This window comes from Anneissia japonica, unplaced genomic scaffold, assembly GCF_011630105.1.
Source record: "Anneissia japonica isolate Jap-2015-1 unplaced genomic scaffold, ASM1163010v1 scaffold1511_len2985839_cov193, whole genome shotgun sequence".
In the NCBI taxonomy this organism is placed as follows: domain Eukaryota; kingdom Metazoa; phylum Echinodermata; class Crinoidea; order Comatulida; family Comatulidae; genus Anneissia; species Anneissia japonica.
Window position 1 is genome coordinate 2,372,722 of NW_022685291.1, and position 27,458 is coordinate 2,400,179.

Genomic DNA, 27,458 nt, shown 5'->3' on the forward strand with positions numbered 1-27,458 from the left:
TGTTGATGTTGCATGTTTTAATAGACAGTCTAAATGGTTAAAATATCTTACAAAACACAATAAATAAATCATATACATTATAACTAAGTAAAATGCAATAGAAAAGGAACCCCTTTACCGTTTCATTTATAGAGAGCACAGAAAAGAGACCAAAGTAGCTAATATATTGCAATCGTGATTGGTCAATCTCTTGAAATGAGGTCAAATCATTCAAGCATCACTGGCGTTAGCTCAGTGGCGTTAGCTAATCTGGGGTCTGCAGGTAGCGTTAATAACGCCAAGGACGTGGCGTAGTGAGTGGCTTTAACAACGCCACTGCCTAGTTCACACACAAAGGCGTACGCTACGCCAGGCTTAAGCCAGCCTTACGCCGTGTGTGTGAACATAGCCTATTTCATCGAAAATGTTGCCTAATTACGGCTATAAGAAAATAGTATTTTCGTGCCTGGAAATTGCACTCTCATACCTTTAAAAAATTTACCGGTAATTCTTATCAACAATAAAATACAATTACTTTTATTAATATAATTTTGGGGGTTCGATCACCCTATGAATCCGCCGCAGTAGACAAGTTGTCGGATTACTGACAAATTTGTGAAAACTAAGAAAAAATGGCCTGAAGACCTTTACCCTGTCCTGTTTGTCTCAAATTCCACATCGAATTACAGACAATTAAGCTTTCAATCTTGCATTCAAGGTATATTATTAGGTGAAATTTTTCAATTACTAAGGAAATCTGAAGGCATAGTTAATTACTTTATTCCATTTTCCATTCACAACTACTGTACCATATATAGATGATCTGCATATAAGTCTACCCCCGAGTTTGAGAAGATATATTAGTAGCTTCATTTAAGTAGTATAATTATGTGTTACAGACAATCCACACATAATACGAACATGATTTAAAAATCAAAGACGTGCCTATGTGTTGCGTGTTCAAGACGATCCCCGTTTTTCGATCGTAATTTGGTATTTTAAGCTTTATCTTGCATGCAAGAATGTACGGTATTAACTTTACCCATTCTCATTGGAAGCCAATGACTTCATCACTTTCTCTTCTAAAATAACATTTTAAAATATTTAATCACTGTTAATATTTCAATAAAAAAATTTTAATATAAGATATAAATGGGGAAAAAAACCACCAGCATACTTCCACAAACAGCGGAGGAACAAAATTAGTAAAACCACTGTCTACCGCAAGGATGTGCTACTTTTTATAGAACTGTTTGCGTTTTAATAAAGTGCGATTACATTCACCATAGAACCTTGAAGAGTAAAATCCCTCATCTGTCAAGACCAGACTATATTGGCTTTTGAAGGTTGTTGCATAACACAAACAAATAAACTTTGGTTTCCTGTTATAGTCTGCTTCATTTCAAGTTCCTGTAAGCGTGAATTTGTCATCACTTTGTTTCACACTCTGTATTTCCCCACAAATCTATCAATTTATTTTAAGTGTTAGCATGGAGGAACAAGGGTATTCCTTTATGGTATTGGGTGCATTTTAATAGTCCACAAGCAAATGTAAATGTTTCGTGACTACAAATGAACTAAATCAAGGATATAAAATGTAGGATGTTTGTATTTCAAAATGAATATGAACACAAAAGAAATAATTGAGTCAACCTTGTAGGAGTAATCATATTTTCTATTCTTTATATTTTTATATTTAACATAATTTTTCAGCTTTATTTTTTGTTGATAAAAATGACCAAGTACAGTTTAAAGTGGAAAATTAACTGATGAGAATGAATCAGAAATATTTAAACCAATAAAATTTTATTTTATGTCATTTGAAAGCAATTGCACGTTCTGCCATATCTGCCGTGTTATCATATTGAACTTAATGCTCAGGTACATTCCCAAATATTTGCGTAAAAAAATCCTGTAGTGGGAATCAAACCCACAACCTCTAGACAATTAGCCTGGAGTCTAAATCACTAGACACCAAGCTTGCGATTAGTGACTAGTGTTGCATCGGATCCCCTAGTAGCAATGGGTACTACAAAAACACCATCGGAATAAATTATATTTTGCCATAGATATTATTCATTTTCATCATTAAAAATGTTGAGAAAGTACTGTATTCAAAAATCTAATTCCTATAGGAAATTGTTACCCATAATATCCCATATGATTGACCCTAGATACTAAGATCCCACATCACTTCCAGATGATGACATCATACTGGAAATGAGGGAAAACTGATCTATGAGAACAATTTGAAAATTGCTCCCATGGGATGCCATTCACTGAGTTGATTCCTTGATTTCCCCAACAGCCTTCAGGCTATCCTTTTACCAATAGAGGTGTGGGTAACTTACAACCTACAAAAAAACTTCCGATTTACGTACACCTTGGGACTGTAATGTAAAGGTTGGAAATGGAATTGGTTGTAAATTAGAATTAAAGATGTCAAATTTATATAGTTTTATGAGAAAAAAACTTTATTTATATACAAAAATTACTTGGGATTTATTTGATTGAATTTGAATTTATCACTCAAACTCAATGAGAGTTTATTCCTGGAACACATTTTCTTGCCTCTGCAGTTCCCCAGAATTTCAGTATTTATGGGCGTCAATCCATGATTTATACTGGCCTCCTGGCAAAGATGTTGGTGTAATGCTGTATAAATATGCAAGATTATAGCCTCCAATTTTGATATTTAAATAGTATTTACATTTAAATTTCAATGTTTTTTGCATTTTAATTGAATAGAAATACACATCATGTTTGACCTATTTTTGTTGCTTCTAATAACTACAGTGCTTCAGTGGTGTCACCAGCGGAGGGGGAAGGGGGCATTCCCCTAGTTGCTCTCCCCATGAATCCTACAAGGGAATTATTCTAGACCGTTGACCAGGGCTTCATAGGCCCCTTGGCTATGACCCATCTGTCGGAAATGTCGGATCGCTTGTCGGAAAATTTCTGGTGCCACCGCTGCAGTGCTTTTCTAAAACCCCACCAAGAGCTCTTTAGTGGCCCCATGGGCTCAACCAACTCTCAAACCATCCATCAAATGCTGTGGACCTTGGTTGATGCTTGTATCAAATTATCTTTGTTCTTCTTCCCCCTTCCCAAACATTTTCTTTCACCCTGCCTTGCCTTCCTCTCTTCCCCCACCCTTTTCATTCCACCAACACTGGCGCCGATTGAAAATCAGAATATACATTCCTGATGATGACATAATTAATGTCGAAATATTGAATCCCGACACAATGGCTTGCATTTCGATACTTGGAGTAGCCTACAGTATGTATTACTGTACACTATCTTATACAGTACTGTACACTACAACCAATAGGAGAACCGGTTATGTCCAGTTTATTTGCTTTAGTGTTTTAGTAATTTAATGGTAAACTTTAGCAGTGATTGTAACATGCTGTCAATTATCGTTTGAATGACATCTCTCATTGTGGTTGAATACTGTATACTCATAGGCCTATGGCTCTGGCCTAAGGTACATTGTGGTTAAATTCTGTGTACCCTGAGGGTTAACGGTTGATGTTTGTTTTGTTGTGTCCTTGTTTGATTGCAGAATACACAGAACCTGTAGAATTGCTTCTGGATATACGCCTAGTAGGCTACTTTTACTTTATTTAATTTTTATTTTTATATAAATAAATAAATGGATATATCGTATCATGTCATGAGGAAACTTCACCATTTACCAAATTTTACATTTTTGAACCAGGTTTTGCTGATCTCTTCTTATCTCTATTAATTACTGCTTCAGGGAATTTTGTAACAAGATTAACAGTGAGCCTCATTAGTTACGAATAGTTCATAAGAAAACTAGCACAATTAAATCAAAAACCATGTTGTAACTTCTAACGTAAGTCATTGATTTTTAAAATTCAAAAGCATATCTATTATGATTTTTATCTGAAATTAAAGCTAAGGTAATAAAAATGCCAAATTATTTTGAACAACAGGTTTTTAAAATTTTCCAGCCTGGTTTTTAAATACTATACTGGTAATTTATTGAGAAACAGCAATGCCTGCTGTGATAATGACTCTTAAGTAGAGGTATTCTTCTTTGATGTTTAATTGGATTATTGAGATAAGATTCTGGCAAAACCTGGTTCACCAACCTGCCTGAATGCCCCTTTAAAGGGTTTGCTGGTAAATGGGATAGTAACAGCATGATTATTTATTCAACCATAGACAAGTACGTAGACTTAATGCATGAAATAATAACATACATGAAATACTCATTAACATCTTACCAATTTTGTATAGTGTCCATATTAGAAGCATTTGGATTAAATTATAATTATAAGATATTAGAGATATTAGTTAAGAAATATTATAAACTAGTAAGACCCTATTTTTAAAAATTAAATAGTTATGTAGATATTAACTGAAAAATCATGTCTGCATGATACATACTACGTATAATACATACTACGTCATCGTCAGGAATCATCGGCCCTGATGACATAATTAATGTTGAAATATTGAATCCCAACACAATGGCGTGCATTTCAATACTTGGAGTATGTATTATACTTTCTTAGTAGATATTGTTCGTATTATCTCAATCATGTTTACTTTGAATATCAATACACCAGCAAACAACCCAAGGGTGATATTTGGGTTTAGCAAAATAAAAAATTAAAAAAAAAAGCCTCCCTCCCTCATTACTTTTCCAGCTTAAATAGGGTGATAAACTAATATTATTTTTTATAGGGCGTAATGAATTAATGAATAGATTATGTATTATTAGTAATAATGTATAAGTTAGCTAATTTCAATTTCACACGTATTAATGAAAACAGAAGCAAAATGCATTGTTAATATTATTTTCATTATTATTAGTATTATTTTAAATATTATTAGTTTCACGGTTAAAGTAAATAATTTTGTATTGATAAATTAGAAATTTAATCATAAACATTTTTAATTAGTTTAAATATGTTTTTTCAGACAGCAGTGCCTCATGCAGACATGATTTCTCCAAAAATTACCAACAGAGTCCAAGAATATATATTGACAGGTAGGTCTGAAACATTGGGCTGTTTAGGAAAGGGTAAAAACCCCTGGGGTTAGGGGAAGATATTCATTTGGCTTTGGATGGTAAAGGTTGTTGACATTTAGACCATAATATTAGGAGGACTGTTATCACTGCCTTTGGTTAATCCACAATGTCACCTCAAGTTGTCTGATGTCAGGGGCACCCATGCATTTCCCACGGGTCAAAATGTCCTCTTCTGACCTCTGACTGGTGCTGCCACTGGGACCAGGATGCTAGGCCTATAGTAGCAATATCGTTGACCTCTCTTCTTGATCCATAATTTAAACAGGTGTATAGAATTATGTTTCTAGTATTAAATCATTATCGATATACTTTTACTGAATTAAGCCATTGTTAATAACCATTCTACTATAGTCTTGTCTTTTTATTATAGTAATTGAAATTATTACTCATGCTGTAATCTCCCTGTGGTGTGCACAGATGTTGTTAACAATTTTCTAAATGTGCTTTTGTTCAAAGAGTCATAATAATATAGTACTTCCATTTGTTTCAGAGTTCCCTCAATTGCCTAAACTATGACATCATTGCTGTTAAGATGAAGTCATTCCAATGATTGTCTGTGTCTTGTGGTTGCACCACCCAACCACAATGAACAAAACAGAAAGTCCAGATTTGCACAGTACTATCAATGGGATTATGGCTCAGTGCCAAGTTTGTAACTTGGAAGGAAACAATTGTGGTAAAGTACGTTGCGCTGCCATGGCATTGGTTACACTTTGTTTAACTGTTCCCTGGTTTTAATCCATATTATCATTACTAACCCCGGAAAAGTGAGAAAGATTTTATTTGTTAAGTTACCAATTCAAAGGTCAAATTAAAATCTGAGTTAGAATTGCCAACTAGGCCTAAATACCACATTATATATATTTCAACTTTCCACAAAATTCAGTGTTTTCCCCTTGTTAAATGGCAATGCAAGCAACAGGTATACAATAACAAAAATGATGTAATTTTCTCCAAAGTCATGGATATAATATGTACTAACGCTAAACTTTACAAAATACATTAAACTCAATTTAACAAGACTTCAAAATTTGAATACTAATTTATTGATTACATACCAAACATGCTTAAAGAGCACCCCTCTCTTTTCCACCCCATCCGTGCAACCACCCGTCAAACATGCACTCATAATTTAAAAGTGCCTGTTTATATACCAGTATTGAACCTTGAATTGCATCACAGTAGAAAGAACTGAAATCTTAAGCTAAGTTTTATTAAAAAATTAAGTCCGCAATTATTCTGATTTTCTTGCATATTCAAGTGGAAGGAATCTGGTAAATGAAAGATGGCTTTAATTGCGTGTAAAATTGACTGAAGTGGCTCAGTCACTAGCTGAGATATTAGCCCATGTGGGTTGACTTAATAGGATATTAATGCTATCAATCAGCAACTCTTATTAAGTAATTGTATGGTAATAATTTGACATTTACATACTGTATGCTTATTACATGGCCTCTATCCAGCAACACAACGGGTAGAAAAGATGCTGGTAGCTTAATTGTGGCTGATTTGAATTATTTGATTACATTAATTAATAGATTAAAAACACATTACTTTCTAATAATGTTATAAACTTTCATTGTTTTCCTTTAACCATGTGTCTTTAATGAAAGTTGAAATGCTACTTTTTAAATCTCTGTTTAATATTATTTTCTTATTACCAAAGTTCCGAATGACCTTATTTTTTTGTTGATAAATATCGATTCTCTTATGTGTTTTTATGTCTCATTTTCCACTATGTTCCGTATCTTTTATATCTTGTAGATTTACATTTGCTGTTAGATCAGTTGCGATAGTCATTTGAGTGACATTTTTGACAACTGTGGTAAGTGTTTTTTGCTGTTTATGTTCTTTTTCATGTCTACAATTTAGTTTAAAATGATGTGTGCCATAAGAATTGTCTGGAACATGACATCTTTTGACAAGTCCATCATGTGATGTACAGTATTGTTATTGTGTATTTTATTTACTTTTGGCTTTCCATTAAAATATAGGCTTAATTGTTATCATGATGTATTGTTGTTTATTGATAATAGGAATTTAAACAATTAACCATGTGGTCAATCCTTAAACAGTCAACCAATCAATCAATTAATTTATCAGTCAATCAATAAATTAATGAATCAATCATTTAATCAATTCTGTATTTATAAAACACTTTTTCCCTATATATATATATATTTTTTAAAGATTCATTTGTGAAAAATCATGGCCAATGGCCAAATTACAAGTTACAATTACAAGAAAACAGAGTTTAAAATATAACATTAAAATAAAAATAATAATATTAATAATATATATTATTATTTTTTTTTTTTACATAGGGTACAGTGTGTTTGTTTACTGTTCCACAAATGATTCTTAAATTAAAAAAAAGAAAAAAGATTAAAATTTATCACTATATTACTGTACATAAGTATATAACTATATAAACAATATATACTGTATATAAAAAAAGACATCAGAATTTATTTAATAATCGTACTTCAGAGCATACTTCAATATGAGATATGTTTGAGAACAATTTTTATATTTCGCTTGAGACAGATGTCCTAATTACTTCATCGACAGGATGCAAGGTGAGTAGGTTACACAATCATGACATTGAACATACACAATTGTTATTTACTCTAAAAAATGTTATTATTTGCAATTGATCTTTTAATGCTTTTAACAATCCTAATCCCATGCGCCCCTGCTATGTACGTCAATGTGTAGGCGTTTACTGTGTACAGGCATTTAATGACGATAGTGTGGGAACTTTCTATGCTAAATACCAAAACAAATTATCTATTGAGTTTTGAATATGGATACCATTATTGTTACAAATGAGGAGTTATATTTAATTTTCATTTAAAAAACAAATGCTATACTATAGACTGCTGCGACCAAACTCAGACTCAGATAGTTTTATTAAATTATATAGAAACTATATATCATCATAATCATATATAAATGTACAATTATAACAAATTAATTGGCCTGCAGACATTAAGACTAGAAATAATCCGCTACCTTGACAGCCACCCCAGAGATGCTTATAAATAAGTATATTGATTATTTAACCTTGTATTTTCCAGTTTTTTAATATGTATGTACAGAATTTTTTTTAAATGCCCATATTTATTGCACACTGAGCAGGTACAAATGTTACAAAATTCATTATATACTTTTATGTGTTTAAAATAGTAAGAAAGCAAAAAGTAGCTATTTGAGATTGTATTATAATAATAATTCCATTCTTTTATAGCACATTCTGCAGAAAAGAGTCTCAATACGCTTTAAAACAAAAACAAAAAACAACAAGCAGTAAATAATTATGACTTAATCTACTTAAACTAAAAACAGTTCATCGATATAGGTGTCCAGAAAAGGGCTCCACCCACCAATGTTGAAACAATGTCACTGCCAAACCCGTCCACACAGGTACTCTGTTAGGCAGTATGCTGGGCTTCTTTCACCTCAGATTAAGCCTTCAGCTCTACTATCGTGCACTGCAAAAGACAATGACATTTTTCTTAAACAGGTGGGCCAGCTTTCGTACACACAGTATATTTCTTTTCATGTGCAAAGTTAAGCAAAACCAGAGAGGCTGCGATCCGTTTCAGTATGCTTGACTATATTTGTAAAGTTTTTATATTTTTATTTAAAATTTACTTTTGTGGGTTTGATTATTGAATGCTGAATTGGCCACTCTGTCAATCAAATGTACTCAGGCGGCAATAATCTGCTAGACAGGCTCGTAGGCTATATTTCAAGGAATTGCGTGTATCAATTTGCCAGACCGCAGTATTATTGGCTGGGAAGATCACCTATCAATAACGTTGTTCAGAGCCTTTGTTTGTTTATTTTTTGGAGCTATTTTCTTAACAAAAACATCTTCAATTATATGTTTCCTGAGTTTTGGGTGAAGTTCAAGTTGTTAATAGCTGTGTGGTCACCAATCAGATTGTACTTTTTCATTGTGTTTTGTAGCGGTTCCTTAAGGCTATCAAATTTTAGTTGACAAATTCAGAACATGGGATATGCCTAAATATGGTCATGATCACCTCATATCATGATCATATGGATGCACATCATAGACTATACTGTTATATATAGGCATTAGCCTATAATGCCTATATTATATAGGCCTTATACAACATTTTTTGTCAAAGAAAGTTTGATTGTATGATCAGATTTTTAGTAAATGTGATTTATTCCCCACACTAGTAATAGGCTGGGCCTGTAATTCTCTATGATCCTGTTTGGGTCCTTAGTCAAATTTTGTATTCGCACTGAGCCAGAACTGGTACTCCATGTCATTTGCATTTCCGTTTTATAGAAATTGGTGCAGAAAATACTGTGACTATAGTTTGTCATGAAATTACACCCATTGAGGAACAATTGACCCCCTCGTCAGGGGATGATTCCAATTTTTCCAATTCCAATCGGGGAAAGACCGCTTAAAAAATGCATTTTTACAATGTGAGAGTGCCATTTCTGGGCACTAGAGGAGCCTATTCTCAACATTTTCTCCAAGCAGGATGTGGCTGAGGTGAATTTGGACCCCTTTCAAGGAACTTGTACCTTGGACCCTAAGTTAGGGTAATGGATCCCTCATTAAGAAATTTACTACCCACACAATTATAAATTTGAAAATATCAAATCGAATATATTTCATTTACAACACGAAAACAAGTTAATAATTCTCAATTAAATCTGTTCAAAGTAAGCAAGTGTTACCGAGAAGGCATTCACCTATATTCCCTGTTGAAAGTATAGTCCCTTATTACACTCTGTACATTACTGACCAGGCACTAACGTATTCCCCTATTACATCAGTACCTCAATTACAAACTTTTCACAATAATTTAATTTGTGTGCGTCTAAGCTACTGTTACAGTCTACGTGTGTGTTTGTCCCAATTTACTTACACAATTTCTCACATGTGGGACCCCGTAAAAACTGGCACAGGATATATACAAGGCAATCTATCGACGCTTAGGTCATACACAGAATTGTATTAATGCGTTTGTATAGAATCACTATTAGGTATTAATATAAGGTATATAATATTAGGTTAATTATTGTTATGTTTACCTCAATGGAATTAAGTAGTTTAACTGAATGTAGGCCTGGCAAGTGTTCTTTTCTGCTTGTAAGACCAAGTGGCCGTATCGGTTCAGCCTATGTGGTCACTGCCAGCTTTCACTTCTGTGCTCTCATGTTTTTTTTCGCAACCGATTTTATTAATCATTGCTCCTCACGGTGATGTAATAGTACCGTACCATATCGCTCCTTGCTTTCATTTCTGTTCTGTGTTTTTTTTCATTTAAACCGCTTTGATTACTCAACCACACTTAAAAAGAAAACGTTAATACAGAAGCAAGAGACAAATTATTAAGCGATAATAGTACAGTATCAAACATTTCAGGTTCTATTTGCCTATCATTTTATTCCATAAGGTCTTTGTTATTTGTTTTTAATCAAGATGTTCCCTCTTGCCAAAACTTTAATTCAAACCATTTGTCTGCTGTTTAGTAGATAAAAAAAACAAGCTGTCTAATAATAATTTTCACTTCTACATATATCAATACTTTGTTTGATTTCAATAAAAATGTAGACATTAGTTTTAATTATTTCATAGATATTTTTTTTACCAGTTATTTCATTATTCTTGTATTTATTTATAATTTATGAATATATAATTTTTTCAAAGTAAATTTATGTTGTTATAATAACAAAATATTAATATTTTAAGCCAGTGTATTTTTGTTATTTTGTTGGAAGAATAAAAATACTATGTAAGTATGTATTCATTTGATTAAGGTGTTTATTTTAATTTTAATAATAGGTCATGTCAGGAATACTTTCTTACTTCATCATATTTGCAGTAGCTGGGCTGTCTATGTGGTCACTATACCAGCTTTTACTTTTGTACTGTCTTTGTTTTTTTTTCATATTTGTTCATATGACAAATTTGCGATGGTTATCTGGCGGATTTTCACACGTATTTGAATTTATCCAACATTAGAAGTTTTTCTCCTGGACTCCCTAGAAACATGGTCAATACAAGACTTCTCAAAGCACATAATTTATATAAATAATAAAAAAAAGTTGAGATTATTATTGAAACTGAATGGTTTTACTCAAGTTCAGATTAGTCATGACTCATCACTTTGAAGCAATAGCAGCACATGGCCTTCAGCTTTCATTTTTCTACATTACTTCTCATACTCAAACTGTGATTGGTCAACTATTCTAAAACCGTGTTGGCATTGTAATAAATTTGACAAAGACAAACTTATCCTTGATCAATTATGCCTCTGTTCGCACTATGCAGTTGGCTATTAAGGTAGTAAGAATTTACATGAGTGTGGTAAGTATAATCATTGATATATTCTGTAAAAATTACAACGATGTCCATGGTATCAGCATGTACTCAGGAAGATTTATCTGAGTCATGTTCTTCTCATTGGTCTTTTCTGCTGGAAAAACAGCCTGGTTATTCTTCCTTGACAACATTCACTCAATGAAACTTGCCACCATCTTAAGCAGGTTTGACCAAGGTGAATGAATAGCTCTGTCAACACAATCAAACTCTTGTATGCCCATATATATAGTCTTGATATGCCCATATATGGTCATGATGTGATGTCATCATGACCATATTTAGGCATGTCACAAATTCAGTTTGATAGTCTGGACAGAGCTTTACACGGCCACAGGGCATTCACACTGAATTTTTTGTCAATGTAACCAGGTACTGTATATGGTTAGTTTGATCAAAATTATTCCAATGTGAACACATGGTTTAACTTGACTTTTTAAATTTAACCGAATGAGCTTTGGCAGGTTAAAAAACAAGAACAAGTCTGTTTATTAGTTCACAGTAAGAATGCTGCTACTACGGTCAGGTGGAGAGTACAATTGCAACTTTAATCTTAGATGTTTACCTCAAAATGCATAAATTAAGAAACAAGATTCCAAACTCATGAGATATAATTACATGTGTCCAGAAATGTAACTGGTAATTTGCACTTTTGAAGTTGAAAGTTGTCTTTTTATATGTAAATTTCAAAGCAGTATAATGCTAATACTGTTAAATCGTCATTGTGTAATTGTTATAATAATTGTTAATAATAATATTTGTCATAAAAAAATATGTTTGCCGTGTAGTTCAAACAATCTGCATTTTTTTCCACTTTACATAAGGAATAACAAACCTGATGAAAATGGTGCATTTTACAATCATCCTTAAAATGTAACTTTTTAAAACAAAATATATTAATGGACAGTGATAAAATTTATATGATCATATAATATTTGTAAAAAAATATTGTAGATTTTATAATTGGTAGATTTCTATGTACTTTGTGACATTTCATTGTGGTAAAGAAGTAAAAATGTATGTAGTATATTTATACACAGTTCACCATTCCAATATTACTCAAACACCTAATCAGTTGCTTTTACTTATCTTTGTTAAACACAATCCTAAATCATGTTTAGCAAAATGTGAATAATAATCATGAGGAAAAATTCTACCCATATATGGCTCACCCCTGTGTATATAATAGATCAGTCCAAAACTTTGAAGTGATTTGTTTGGCTAGCTGTGATATTAGCTGGCCTAGTATTTTGTTATGAGCTTTGTAATTGGATGACAGCTTCTAATCTGTCCAGTTCCCTCCTTGTCAGTCTGAAGGTAATCGAGCAGCATAAGGACATTGTTACTGCATTCTGTAAGCACCTTGTTTTCAACTTGGTTCTAAACTTGGAATTGGGGAACCATATATATCAACATTTTTAACTGGCTTAATTTCCATTCCACTAGGAATTGGTACTTTGGACATCATTATGACGATCATCTCGAATTTGTAAGTATAATTATTTTTATGAAGTCATTTAAAGTTTGTTTATTAATTTCAGTTTTAAGTAGTATCATAACAAAAGCAGTTGACTTAGTTAATAATAAATATACACATACGTATTTTTCCTTTGTTTCGTTAAATAAATAAGAATAGTGTATATACTGTTTTACATATACCTATTACATAGGTTTTGCTAAGTTAGTTCCATACATCAGACAAATCCAGCCATTGTTTCTGACATAATTTTTGCTTTTTAGTTTTTCACCTTTAGATTATGTATTTATTATGCTGTCATAATTTAAATATTATTAATTAATATGTAACTTTTATCTATAATGTCTTTATTTTAATCAATTACATCTCCTTTATAAATATTTTATATTCTATATTTTGTGTTATTGTATTTGGTTTTGTGAGCAGAATTGATAACGCATGTGTATTATAATTAGATAAATTTCGGCAATTGTTCATTTTTTTTTGTGCCCATTTTTTTGTCTTGAATATCTTCCGGCACTTTTCAATATCTCAGGTGTTGGCTTCCTTTTATTAGTATCCTCTAAATTCCCTACAGAATATAAAACAGTTCCTGTATGACAGTCTGCAACTAATTTACAAGTTTCTCTATCCCTAACTTATTCAGAATTTGTTCACAAGTAGAAGTCCTCCTAGTTTACCCTCAACGCCATAATCAGACAAGGGGCCGGGTCAAAATTGCTGGCCTACAGGTATATAAACCCTAAGTACCTGTAGTGCCTGATATTATTTTCTAAAAAGATGGAATTAATGGCTTGAGAGGCAAAATTTCTTTTAGGCTCAATAAAACAAATTATTAGTTTATCACCCGATCTAGGCTGGAAAAGTGATGAGGGAGGGAGGCTTTTTATTTATATTTTTTATTTTGCTAAAGACAAATCACTTGTAGGGTGTTTGCTGGTGCATATGTATTCAAAGTAAAATGCATGATTGTGATAATACAAACAATACTATTTTTTTTTTAATTGAAAAAAAAGTGTTTTCATAATATAACACTTTTTTCTAAAAATTTTTTTTTAATACCATAGAGGAAATGCGGGTGAGGGTGATATACTAATAATATTTTTTAATGGACCTTAATTTTGGTCATTCCTTACCATCTTGGATTTTGATTGTATTTTGTTTTATTGGCAGAATAAAGAATAAATAAATAAATGCCACAGAACTACCATGAGTACTGTACATTTTTTTTAAATTTTTATAAGAGAACCATTTTATAAGAACACTGAAGCTGAAATTGCTTAAAAATTAAGAACAAAATAAGAACAAATTGAGGCTGAGGAAAAATTTCAAATGAGGTTTTTATTTAAAGAAAATATAGAAAACCAAATCTTATCTGTACCTTATTGCAGTAGTAGTGACTATGTGATGCTTTCTACAGTGCAGTACCGTAATATGTAATATATTGTTGTACAATATTAATTTTCTAGTTTGAAAGAGTTTCAAAATAAGAACAAAATAAGAACATTTTGAGCCTGAGATTAGAAAAATAAGAACACTGAGTCTGGGCAAAATTTTACTTGTTCTTATAAAAAAGAAAATGGTGAATGGAGTAGCAAAGTGTTGCTTGGTGCAGGGAGTTGTCATAGTGATGTGTAGGCCTACAATGCAGTGCACACTTCAATCATTATAGCTGGCATCCCCTTGAGGCTTATGGCACAAGTTGTAATGCTGACCCCCAGTTGTTATTCTTTAATTTTGTTTGTTGTCTGTTGATTTAGCCTTCAGTCACATTCCCAAGGCAATTTGAGTTAACAAAGACCATACAGTAGTGGCTATAATATGACCAACACACACACACAATATTTTGTTGTTGCTAATTGTATGTAAAATTGATGGGAAATCTAGTATGTATTCTCCTACAGTTAAAAATGCTTAAAATATTAGGATACTGTAGGTCTCCTGTTAATATAAAATTAAAAAATTTTACACTTCATTATGAAGTATTAGGCAGAAAAATAGTAAAGTTCTTCCCTCGATCGTTTGTGGTTGGTGATACATATGGTATGAATCATGTCTAGTGTTTATTTTATTTGCTTTCAGTGTGTTTACTTGGTAAAAGTAAGAAAGTGAGAAGTAGATTTGTCATTTTGGAGTAAAAAAAAAAAAATACTCATTTTAGGTAGTAGTGATTTAAAAGAAATCATTCTCCTTTTTTCAAAATATTAGGGCGAGAAACTATTTTTTTTACTTGGCCTAATATAATTTTGTTTAAGGCATGTTGGTTGATAATGATATAATCATAATTATGAATATATTTCTATTTATACCTCCAAACATTCACACCAATTTATTAAGAGCATAATGCACTTCAGTTACATTAGCATGGATTTAACTGCAGTCAGATAACCAGTATAATTATCAATTATAAATCACATTAGCTGATTCAACAGAAGCAGTCATTGTTTAGTGTCAATGACCTTTGGCCTATATTCCGTGTGCTTATGCCCAGGAACACTCATCGGGGATATGATAAGCTGCTTGTCTAAATCGGTAGCCATGCTGCAGACAATCTAATCTTGGGATGGCGTTTTCTCTAATGGAAATATATCCCTTTTATCCCTGTGCAATGCCCCATATGACGTATAGACCACAGGGCATAAATTATGTGTTTTATATCCCTGATGTCAACTGATGCGTCAATGATAGTTACACTGTACATTGTGTATTATTATCTCGTACTCGGGTAATGTAACCTTTCTTTCACAGCTTCCTATAATCTATTCATTAATTTGTGTAAAGTATGTTAGTGGCACACTGTATATAATTGTTGTTTTTATTGCTAAGTATTTTTAGTAGATAATATTTCTTAATGGCTAAAGCAATAAAATTTATAATTATAATTTCCCAATCTATTTTTGCATTAATTATTTTCATTGCCTCATTTAATTTTACATTGTTTTTCTTTTGACAATACATTATATATATATATATAGAGAGAGAGAGAGAGAGAGAGAGAGAGAGCACATGTTCAGATTAATATCTGTTCAATGTGCTTTACATAAAAAGATGGTAAAATACATTATTTAAATATGCAACATTATACAATGAAATTACAAATATATTACGTAGAAAGACTACAAAGTATACTTATTATTAATACATCATTATAATAATTACAAATTATCTAAAAAAAATCCTACCTTACCTAAAAAATTATATATTCAATTATTTTCGAAATTATTACAATTCAATACAATACAGATCAATTAAAAATGTTATTTCAATATCTACAATATGGGAAAGACAATATCAATTATATGGAAAGATAATAAACATTGCAATTTGCATCTTTGAAATTAACTAAAATTTGTAAATTCACCTTTGTAATTTGTAAATTTACCTTACAGAGTATTTACAATTATGTATAATTTAAAAATTTAAATTCAATAACTCAAAAATTATTCGAATATGAATTGTAAAAAATGAAACATTAAATAGAAATTGAGACCACTATATATGGTGTTGGAACCTGGGGAAGATAAGCTCCAGGCCTATGAGCCCCCAGTGGCTCGGAAAGGATTTAGTAGTATATATGGTGTTTAAACTTCTTATCGTAGAACAGGAATTATATAAAGTTACTCATGATAGCTTCCCCTGCAGTAATCCATTCTTGTTTAATACAATAGTTATCAAAAAGATAATCAGTAGCCTTGATGTTAGCAGGCTCCACAAACATGTTTTGTGTTTGTCATGAAAAAATAATTATTCTAGCTTAGAAATTTGCAGACTACAAGACTTTGTTTACACGTTTCTGTTGAAATACTTTTTACAGAAATCAATGAAGTTAGACAACAGGACCACTTCCGAGAGCTTTTGAGTGACACCGAGCATCCCCACCTACACTCTAGTCTTGGCGACACCAATGCTTTTTACCACTCTGTGGATGTCTTGTTTATTACATCTTCCCATGTTAGCAACAACTTTTCAAGCCTTTGTCCCCCCCCCCATTCCCCCAAAAAAGTACTTTTCTTCATTATTTGGGCATAACATGTGCTAAAGTGTTTGAAGGGCTTAATAAATGGTAATTGCCAAGTTTATATATGCTTGTAGAACTCAACTAAACTTTGCTTATGCACCTTAACCTAGCCTTGGCCTAGCTATTGGTGTCAACTGGAAATTTTCACATTCAATGTTGCAATTGCTTCTCCTCCTTATAAATGTCATTGAGCCAGCCACCTCTGTTGAAGAAGTCTAGTTTTTTTCTTCTTTTGCATAGACACCCTTATGATTCAACTGTCTGCAGTGTAGCTTTAGGTAGGAAGCGGTTTCTGTTCACTATTCACAAGGCGATACAGGATATGCTATAACTACTGTATCAGTGACACATTCGTTTGCAACAACATCCAGTTGATCTTTTACTTAATTGAAACATTCCTCTCAACATCAATCTAATATTGCTCTATGCCCTAATCAGTACTTATCACGGACTGCTGGGATGTCGGTTTATAAATATAATTTTAAAAAGTGATTCATTTTCTATATTAATATAGTAAAATTTATTATCGTGTTGACTCACATGGTTAAGATCAAAATGTTTGTGTTATTGTGAATGGGTGACAATGACATACCCAGAAATATTAGCATGTAGGAGAGGGAGGCCTGATGGGGCATGATGAGAAAGAGGGTGTGGGGGGAGGGAGGTAATATGAGGTGAATTTTCACTACATTCAAAATGTTTTCTGTTGGGAACACTGAATCGAGGAGGAGGGGGAAACAAATTTTTTTGGGGTCACTCTTTTTAAATATGCCAAAATTGGTTTGCTCTCTTCCAATTTATGTCCTTTGTCATATATATTATGTCTGGAACAACTAAAAGCTTGCTTTTGTGATGTCCCTCCATTTTCTTTCTGTGAGAATGCAATCAAGTTAAGAATGCTGTGCAATTTATAGTGAATCAAAACACATTACATTAGTAAGAACTACAAATTCATTTTTAGAATTAAGTTCATTTCGGTTCAGTTTATTTCACATCATTACAATATTTACAAAACAGATACAATTTATATTAAAGAAGAATGAGGGAATAAAGAAAATAAAAAGTTGGTAAAAATGATAATAAATAAAGAAACTTTAAAATACAGACAAAAAAAAGGCATCAAAAAATAAAATACCAACAACAAACAAATTCCTGAATCAACATTCATTTCAGTAATACAATATAGAAGTATTTTCTTTATAATCTTTCAATGACTATTGCTTTCCAAGGCAAGCAATAACATGTTATGACATATAATACAAATAATAGAGAAAAATAAATCCCAAGTGCCTTGATATTCTGTAATAGGATGTAAGATATGTTATTACATTTCAACTTTTTAGCACTCTTTGCATTAAGTTTGTGCTAAGCCGTGACTTGTATACTTAAGTAGGTACTAAAACAACCAGCCTTAGGTCTTCCTGAGTCTTGGCATGGATCGTGGAATTTAAACCTGCTGAGAACGCTGAAACCAGATTCATTCAAAAGACGTTCAGCAACAATGCAACACGTAGACGATGCTTTAGTATTAGTTAATGGCAAAAATACAGCGTGCCATTGAGGAATCTGTATTAATATCTTCCCCGCTTGTAGGCCCAGAATTCCCAACCGGTGGCATAACCGCATACTTGATCTATTTCCCCTTCTGCTCAACAACTCACCTGGGCATTTATGAAATACAAATACAGTAATTTGCCGGTATCGCCATTGAACACCTGTGTATTCTTTTACATTGAAATATTTTAATACTTATTGTCATTGATGATACATTGCATATTTGTATGATGCTATTAAGTGTATTTTTATGTTTAGTTTTATTTGCTGTGTCATGGATTATTGATGTAGTCTGGTTTCAATCAGCTCTTGGCTATAACTGGGCTTATTCTCAAAAAGCAATTGATTGAATGAATGAATGAATAAATAAATAAATATATGAAGGACTATAGCAAATGTATTATATGAAATCTTTATAAATAAATAATAAAGAACTCTGTTTAAAAAAGGTGTAAAGGTGTAATTAATCTTATAGATGTAAAGAAATGGCAACAGATAAAGTGCATTTCGTTGAATTTATTTTAATTATACTATGTTTGCTAATTACAAGATATGTCAGTAATTGCAACAGAAATTACAAGATTTTGTACATTACTGCAATTTTTAAAATAAAGTTTGAATATAGGCCTATATATAAATGAATGTTCCTTTAGCCAAGCTTACTGCCTCAGGGAATAACTGTGTGTTAGTGATGTGGATGTTGTTTTCATGTTGGTGGGTGGCACCCCACCTAAACTTTATTTTTTTCCCCTCCAAGTTAAGTTTCAATTACTGAATTGTTTACATAGTAACATCACAACTTTTCAACCTCAATAGGATATGGAGCGAGGACCTACAGGGACCAAAATTACTTTTTTAGCTGACACACTCACATATATTTATTCATTAATAAAATATTATTTTAATTTTTCTCCACCTAGATGCTATATGCACAACCATTTCTCTAAATGAGACAAAACAAATTATTAGTTTATTTTTTTCCACCCTTCTCTGATGATCTATCAAATATAAAATTTGCTAAACAATGTGTAAACAGTTCTTGACTTATTTATAAAGTGTGTCTGCACAAAATGCTGTCTCACAAGATAACTTTACATGAATTGGCAAAGAGAATTACAAATGACATTTTTCCGTTCATTAGCTTTGCTCTTTGACAGTGCCACTTAACACATCAAAAGATTAAAAAAAGAGGCATTGTGCATGAAGCGCTATATAAGAGCGACATATTATTATTATTAAAAGATTAATAGTCGCTCTTTAAAAAAAAATATTGAACGATTTATTAGTATTTAAAAAAATGAAAAAGAAATCAAGCTAGAGTATTTTTTTTTGGTGTTCACCTCATAGAGGTGAACCATAAATAAAAATAAAGCAATTAATTATGAAGTTTAAATAAAGAGAATTGAGGAAGTCAGTAGAAGAGTAGAACTAATCGTTGCGCATTTACCACTGTAAATGATGTAGACTATCTACTTTATATTGTATAATAATTTTAACAATTTGTCAATAACAACTTGTAAGTTATATTCTTACGTAATGAGTTATTTGTATATAATTTATCTTATTACATATATATTTTTATTAATATTTTTATTATATGACTTCTATTTTTCTAACTCCAAAAATTTATTTATTGAACCATCAACATAATTTTGCAATTTTTTTATTTTATTTTTATGATGCTTCAGAGAACTCTTGATAGTTCAAGTGGCGAATCCAGGAATTTGAGATAGATGGTGGGGGGCCCAGGAAGGAACTTTCACAGACAGAGGGTCTAAACCACCTCAGCCCCACCATGGTTGGGGGCTGAGGTAAGAAAATATATGATTTTGGCACCTCTAGATGTCCAGGAATGGCACTCTCATACCTAAATTCAATTAAAATTGTTCTTAAATCCTCCACTTTTAAAAATTCAGGGGAGTTTGTGCTGGCTGCCCTCCCCCTCCCCTTGAATCCTCCACTAAGTTCTTTACTTTTGATTATCCTTTGAGTTCATAACAGCAGTATTTTAAATTGTTGAGATGCATTAAAACTGTGAATGCATCGGCAACTGCTTATTGCTTTCCTATTGGTCATGATTAATTTTTAATCAAATAATAGTCAAAAGTTAACAAATGACTGACTATAGCACTTCACAACCTTTACAAATTTCCATGATTTTTGACTGGGAAGTATTTTATTAGAAAATCTGTTTATGTCTAGTCTGCTAACACTGTCCAATGAGATAGCATTTAAGCTCTCGGTGACCTGTGTAGTCTGCTCTAGTTAATAGTTTATTCCCCAATGCAAGGTTCATTTTTGTCAATCAAATTTATATAAATGTAGATCTCTAAACTGGTTCCCCCTTATTGTTAACTGGGTCTGTCACACCTTGGAAGTAGGCCTAGAGTAACCTTGCACAACATGTATATTATTTCCTCTACTGTGTCCTGTTAAACCTATTTTTGGGCTGTCCACCCTTCTTCCATTAGCTCATGAAATGCAAATGTGAGGTGTCATGACAAAATGAGTCTTACTGTAGGCCAGGTCAATTTGATATATTCAAGAATATATATCTAAAGTGATATTTTGACAAAAAGTGTGTTTCGGTGTTTCTGAGAAACTTTATGTAGGCCTATATTTTTGATAGCAAAAATTGAGTAATACCTTAATGTAAATGTGTTTTTGAGGCACATTTTGTAAAATTATTTTTCAGAATTGATAGGAAAACCAAGACAAAATTTATCAGCTTTTTATCTTTAGAGGCATCCTTTTACACATCTGAAATTGTTATTAATTATTAATCCGGTTTTACTAAACCTAGGATCCTAATTCAAAGAACAACATAAAGCTTTATATAGTCATCTATCTTAATATATCAATAACTCATTTTTAATTCTTTTGTACCTCAAGATTTATTTTCTCGCTACAGCTCAAAAAATGTGTACCAGTATTTTAATTATATTTCAGATTTTCTGATAATTTTGCTTGCTCTGTAAAACAAAATGTACAGCTTTTCGGAAAATATGTTGTTTTTTTTTCGAAAAAGTGACTACACTACAATATTGGCCCTTCAGGCTCAAAACACAATTTCATAATTGCTTCTGTGCAAATCACTCATCACTCCTGTTGTTTTAAGCACAAATATTTTCCCTGTTTTTTAATTATTATTTAATGTATTGTGATCCATTTGTGTCTTCACCTTTTGACAAATTCTGCTCCAGTGTTTTTAATTTTGACAGTGACTTTTTTTGGAGTTTTTTGTGACATTTTTTTTGTTGTGACCTTTTGTAAGCTGTTGTGACATTTTGTAAGTTATGCTTTAAATGGGCCACCATACCATAGAAATTTGAATTATTTTAGATAAATATAAATAAAAATTAAGAAGGATTTCTTTCCACTACAGTTGTTTATCATTCCACATTCCCAGCCATTGATTTATTTTTAAGTCAGGATTTCTTAGAACCTACTACCTACTTAATGATAACCTTGCCCCACTCTAGAATCACAATCTCCTATTCTATTTGCGATTTTGCTTTTAGATTTGTTTTCACTTTGGTCACTGTAGTCACAATTGTTGTCTTCATCAATATTTATATCACCATCATCTAATCCATCATCATTTTTCATCACTTTCGTTGTCCTCATCATTTTATTTCCTAATCCATGTACTTTTGTAGGTCTTTGTAGAAAATTATAATGAGGGGGAGGAAATACCCCTCCCCTAGTGCCACTGCTGCTCCCAGAAATAGGGAAGACCTCTCGCACTCCCGCAAGTAAGGAAGAATCTCCCGAAAGTTAACCCATTTCCTCTCCTGCTAATAATGTTTGAATGTTTTAACTACTTTATAATCAATTGTCTCACGGAAGTCAGTGCTGATGGGTAATCTCTATGCACAAAAAAAACAAAAACAAAAACAAAAACACAAATTTTTAATGTAATACTATATGTTTGAAAGCTCAATTAACCAGAACTACCGGAAGGGATTATTTCAAACTTGGGACCATTGTCTGCCGTAGCCTCACTTTCGCACTCAATTGGTATAATCACTCATATCTGTTTGAGTGTACAGTATCAAAACCTACTGGGGTGCCACGCCTAAAAGTTTTAAGCTTGCGTCTGGGGACGCATTCAGAATGCTTTTAATGCTCATGCACAGATTCAATAACTTGCTAAGTTCGGATGATTGTAAGTGAAGTTAAGTCATTCCTCCACCCCACGCTTCATGGGATACAATTATTTTAATAGTGCAAAGCGCCACCTCCTGTGTTTATCATTTCAGTTTGTTTGAACTACCTCATCAAAGGGTCATAAAGATGTTTTTTTTTTAATGGTGTGGTGTGGGTTGTTAACTAACCTAAATACATTTAGAGTAAGTAATCTTTTGATGTATTATTGTTACATTTATCCACTTAATGCATTTCTTCCAACTTATTTTCATTCAGCATTTCACACGTCCATATCTCTCTTTTCCAGCTTTCACCCGCCATCATTCACTTTCCTTCCATTTACCTTTCATCTTTTTTTATTTTTCTCCAACTTCTTCTTCACATATTCTTTCCATATATTACAAATTTTACATCCCATCGTTCACGTTTCAATTATCCCCAGTCATCTTGCTCCCCTTATTTTAATTTTTTTTTCTTCCAAACTAGCATTCTTCCTTGTTATAATCTTCTTCCTTCCCTCATATCATTTTAAAATGCAACACAGAAATTGAGATGGGTTCAGCAGATTCAGTATGAAGTCCGTTGTCGACATACCAAACTCTTTCAACATTCCTGTACCTGCTGTGCAAGGAAATACAACAATTAAGATGACAAGACAATCTTACTGTCTTCTTACTGCATCTTCCTTTGTTACACTGCCACTAGTATATTAAATGATAGAATGAATTGATAGAATGCAATGAGTCATTTAAATTTATGTATCCATCTGTCTTGTAATTTTTTTTCTTTGTCCTAAAATAAGTGCATTGATTTGAATTTAATTTTTTTTTTCCATTTTTTGTTTTATTTTAATGGAGCAAATACTTTCTTGTTATCTGTCAGTATATCAAGAATCGTTATCCCGTAAGGGATCACATAAGCTGTATCTTTATTAAGCAGATGACAGTTGCTTTTGGTAAACGGTGACTCTCTGGGTATTGTCAAATCAAATCATGAATTTATCTGTCATGTTAAATTATATGTCATGTTAAATTATTTTTCTTGTCAAACTACTGCTTGACATTCTGATGTAATGTATGTGGTCACTTTGTACCAAATTCTGGGAGCACATTTGCTCAATAGCATTTTTATCTATTGTCTGCATCAGACTATTGTATTCAAAACATTAAAAACAAAAAGAAATTAACAGCCAGCATAGACTAGCTGTGAAAGTTGTGAAAAATTGTGGAAGTAATTAAAGTTAGCCTATAATATGCTACGATTGTTTTATATTATGCAATTTGTAGTAAAATCTTGAATATTTAAAAAAATCATTTTAAACATTAAACTGAAAAATTCTAAATTTGGAATAGGGATACACACTTCCACTGGGGATAATTAAAGATAGATAATAAATATTTGAAAAAAAAATGTGTGTCCCCATTGGGATTCAATCCCAAGACCTTCCAATTACCGTTGTCATACTCTACCAACTGAGCTATGAACCAGGCAAGTGAAGGGTTTGTGCAACGAATATAGAAACACATATGCATTGTTTGGAAAAAAAAAATATGTCTAATTCTGCATTTGAAAGCTATTAATGTTCTTAATATGTTTGAGCTTAGCGGGTGGCTGAGAGGTATTGTTCCTGCTTCTTATGCCAAGCCAAGCCAGCGTTAGGTTTAAATTGGTGTCTGGTCGCTTAGCTCCTCAAATAACCTTCATATTGAGAGTTAGGTGGGTTAATGACAATGTTTGTATCTGTATGTGTCCCTTTGTGTTGCAGTTATGTCAGGTGGCCCTGCCGCGGATCCCCAGGACACAGCCCAAATTTTTGATTTCCAATTAGAACAAGGACCATTAAAGAATTATTATATTATTATTATATTAATAATATACAAAGTAATGAATTCAAGTTTTTATTTTGTTAAAATTTATGTCCCTCTCCCCTTTTTATTTAAGTCAAAAGGTGAAAACTCTGAGCATCACTAGGCACTGAAGAACATGATTAATGTGTCTCACTGGATGGAGAATATCCTCATGCAGTGGTGACGCCGGTGGGGGTAGGGTGGGCATTTGCCCTCCTTGGGACATACGGTAAACATAGACATAGACATCACTTTATTCATCCAAAAGTTTTGGAAATTACAGGTTTAGACACCCTGTCGTCCAACGAAAGACTAGGTCGTTGAATCGAAAATTTAAAAAATATAAAATTTGCCTATAAAAATAACGTTATTTTGATTGCCAATCACTAATATTGTGGTCTAAAAACATATCTTGGACCATACTAAGCCATAAAATCTTTCCCCATTAATCTAAATCGAAAGATTTATTTATTCCAGGTCGTCGACCGAGGCTTTGTCGACCCCTTTGGTTCTTCGGACCCCTCGTCGGCTAATTTCTGGCGCTACCACTGTCCCCATGTTTATCTTTGTTGCTTGTGTCAATTTAACATGTCCAGATTAGAACAGTGTTTATTTTATTGTTAATGTCTGTGCAGAATCTGTGGCTAATGTGCAGGAAGAGTGGGAATCCCTCACAGCTGTGTACAGTCTGGGGTCTAGCTCCCTTTTCTTTAAATTATGTAATTATTTTTATAATCTTTCCCTTTCTATTTCTTTTTTTTTTAAATGCAAATAAATAAAATTAAAATAGAAATATGTATCACAGTCTAAATCTACCACTAGTGGCATGTACCCATGATACCATGCTAAAAATTACTCTAGTTGCTAAGCATCAGTTATTGTTTTCATTACAACAATTTAATTCTTTTTACATAGCAATTATAAGTTGAAAGATCCCCCTCCTGTGGCAATCATGATAAACTGAAGTAGGGCCTATATAAACACACATTGAAAAGAATGCCATAGTCGACAGCTCGATTAGAAAAATCTACTTGAGGCTTTGGATTGTGTTTGTAGGTCACTGCCACGAGCTTAACACCTACTTGCCATTAATATATTTTTGGCAATTATGCCTGAGGTTGTACATGGCATCGCTATTATTGAAAAGTACAAAACCAAGCAAACAATTTTGTTTATACACTTCAGCCCCTAGTAAAAGTCACTTGCTTTGTATAGTCTGTGTATTAGGGATGAGTAATAGAAAACCAAATTGTGGTTTGTCTGACAATTGTACTTACAACAGTCCATCAAACTTAAAATTAAACATCTTATATTTACCATGTATTTATATAACCTTAAAATCCAAAGCACAATTGTACAATTCACCTCAACACCTTTAAAGTTGTTGTGGTTCAGATACTTAACCTTCATTTCAGGGTTCAACTCTCATGTCATTCATTTCACCTGTAGTCTTTTGTGGTAGTAGCACCAGGATTTTTACTACAGGAGGGGGATAACATAGCTTGAAGGGGTTGCATATGGAATTCTTTGATAATTTAAGGTTTTGAATCTCTTAATCTCAGTGATTGATTGATTGATTGATTGATAGATTCACTTTTTGATTGATTGGTTATTTGATATTTTAATTGATTTGAAATTTCTATGAATTGGTGCATTCAGTGATTGATTGATTGAATAACTTTGATTGGTTATTTGATATATTAATTGATATAATTGATTGATTGATTGATTGATTGAATTATTGATTTAGAAGGAATAAAAAGAATGATTAAAACTATTGACAGATGGATGATTAGAGAGGACATTTTTTACAATACACAAATTGCTATAAATATTCATTTCATTTATTTTTCATTGAAATATACATATAAAATACAGACACAAATGAGAAAATAAAAAATTCATGAAATATACAAGAAAATTATACACCAATATGACAGGATTGCCAGAAAAGTAAAATTAATTAATGTCAGGTGAATCTTCAAAATGGTATATAAAATAACATGTGTTATATTGTATCTTTACAGCATTAGTATTCCGCCAAAAACAAATAATGGTTCTTCATGAAAACAAATTGGTTGTTGAATCAAAAAGTTTTAAAATATATTACAAAATGTTAATATACATAAATATTAATTTGATTCTTTTCATGGTGAAAGAAGCAAAAGAGAGGAGTGGATAATGCAAAATAAAATTAATTGTTTCCGCCCTCATCAAATTTTTGAGCCTCTTGAAAAAATTGAAAAAAATTTGCTGTTTAAAAAAAAAAATTGTTTCCATGTAAAATAAAAATAATGGCAATCTGCAAAATTGTGTCCAAAGCCTAAGAAGAGTTGGAATTGTAAATTATTATTATTAGCAGAATACATTACAAAGATTCAGTTTACACCTTTTATAAAAAAATAAAACACAAATTTACTAGGCCAAATAAAAAAAAAGTGTCTCGTCTCGTCCCCTCTGCCTCACCAAATTTTTTTTTTATTTCTATTTTACGAAATGTATGTAAAAATCTGGCTAACTCACATCAGTAAAATTCCTCTTTCGATCGTTCATTGTTGGGGATACATATGGTATGAATCATGTTTAGTGCTCCTAATATTTGTTTTAAATGTGTCTACTTGGTAATAGTGAGAAAGTAGTTAGCTGTTTCCCATCAACCATCTTGGATTTGTCATGTCGGAGTGTAAAAAAAAAAATTGCACTCATTCTCCTTTTTTCAAAATATTAGGAAGAGAGACTGTTTTTTTTTTTTTCGTTTTTTTTTTTCAAATTGGCCTTATTTACCAGCCTGTTTACCACAAGTAAATAGCAGCAATACCCTTCACCAAAAAATAAATTCAAATCCTGGACATAAAACTAAGTAGCCAAATATGAGTGTGAAACAATTCTTTGCATATCCTTCTAAATTAAGTTCATATGTGCTAATTATCTATCAGGTTTTAATGAGGGTCAGTCATCTGTTATCACTGAAAACTTTTGGGTTCAAGTTT

The 27,458-nt window shown here is 32.1% G+C and overlaps 1 protein-coding gene across 1 annotated transcript in view; it reads left to right on the forward strand.

Annotated features, from left to right (window-relative positions):
- Positions 1 to 12,703: 12,703 nt before the first annotated feature.
- Positions 12,704 to 27,458, forward strand: part of LOC117111122 (fibrillin-2-like) — a 48,402-nt gene continuing 33,647 nt past the window's right edge. The window contains exon 1 of the mRNA XM_033253996.1: positions 12,704 to 12,912. Coding sequence (XP_033109887.1) covers positions 12,893 to 12,912 — 20 coding nt within the window. The 5' untranslated portion in view covers positions 12,704 to 12,892. The remainder of the gene's footprint in view (positions 12,913 to 27,458) is intronic.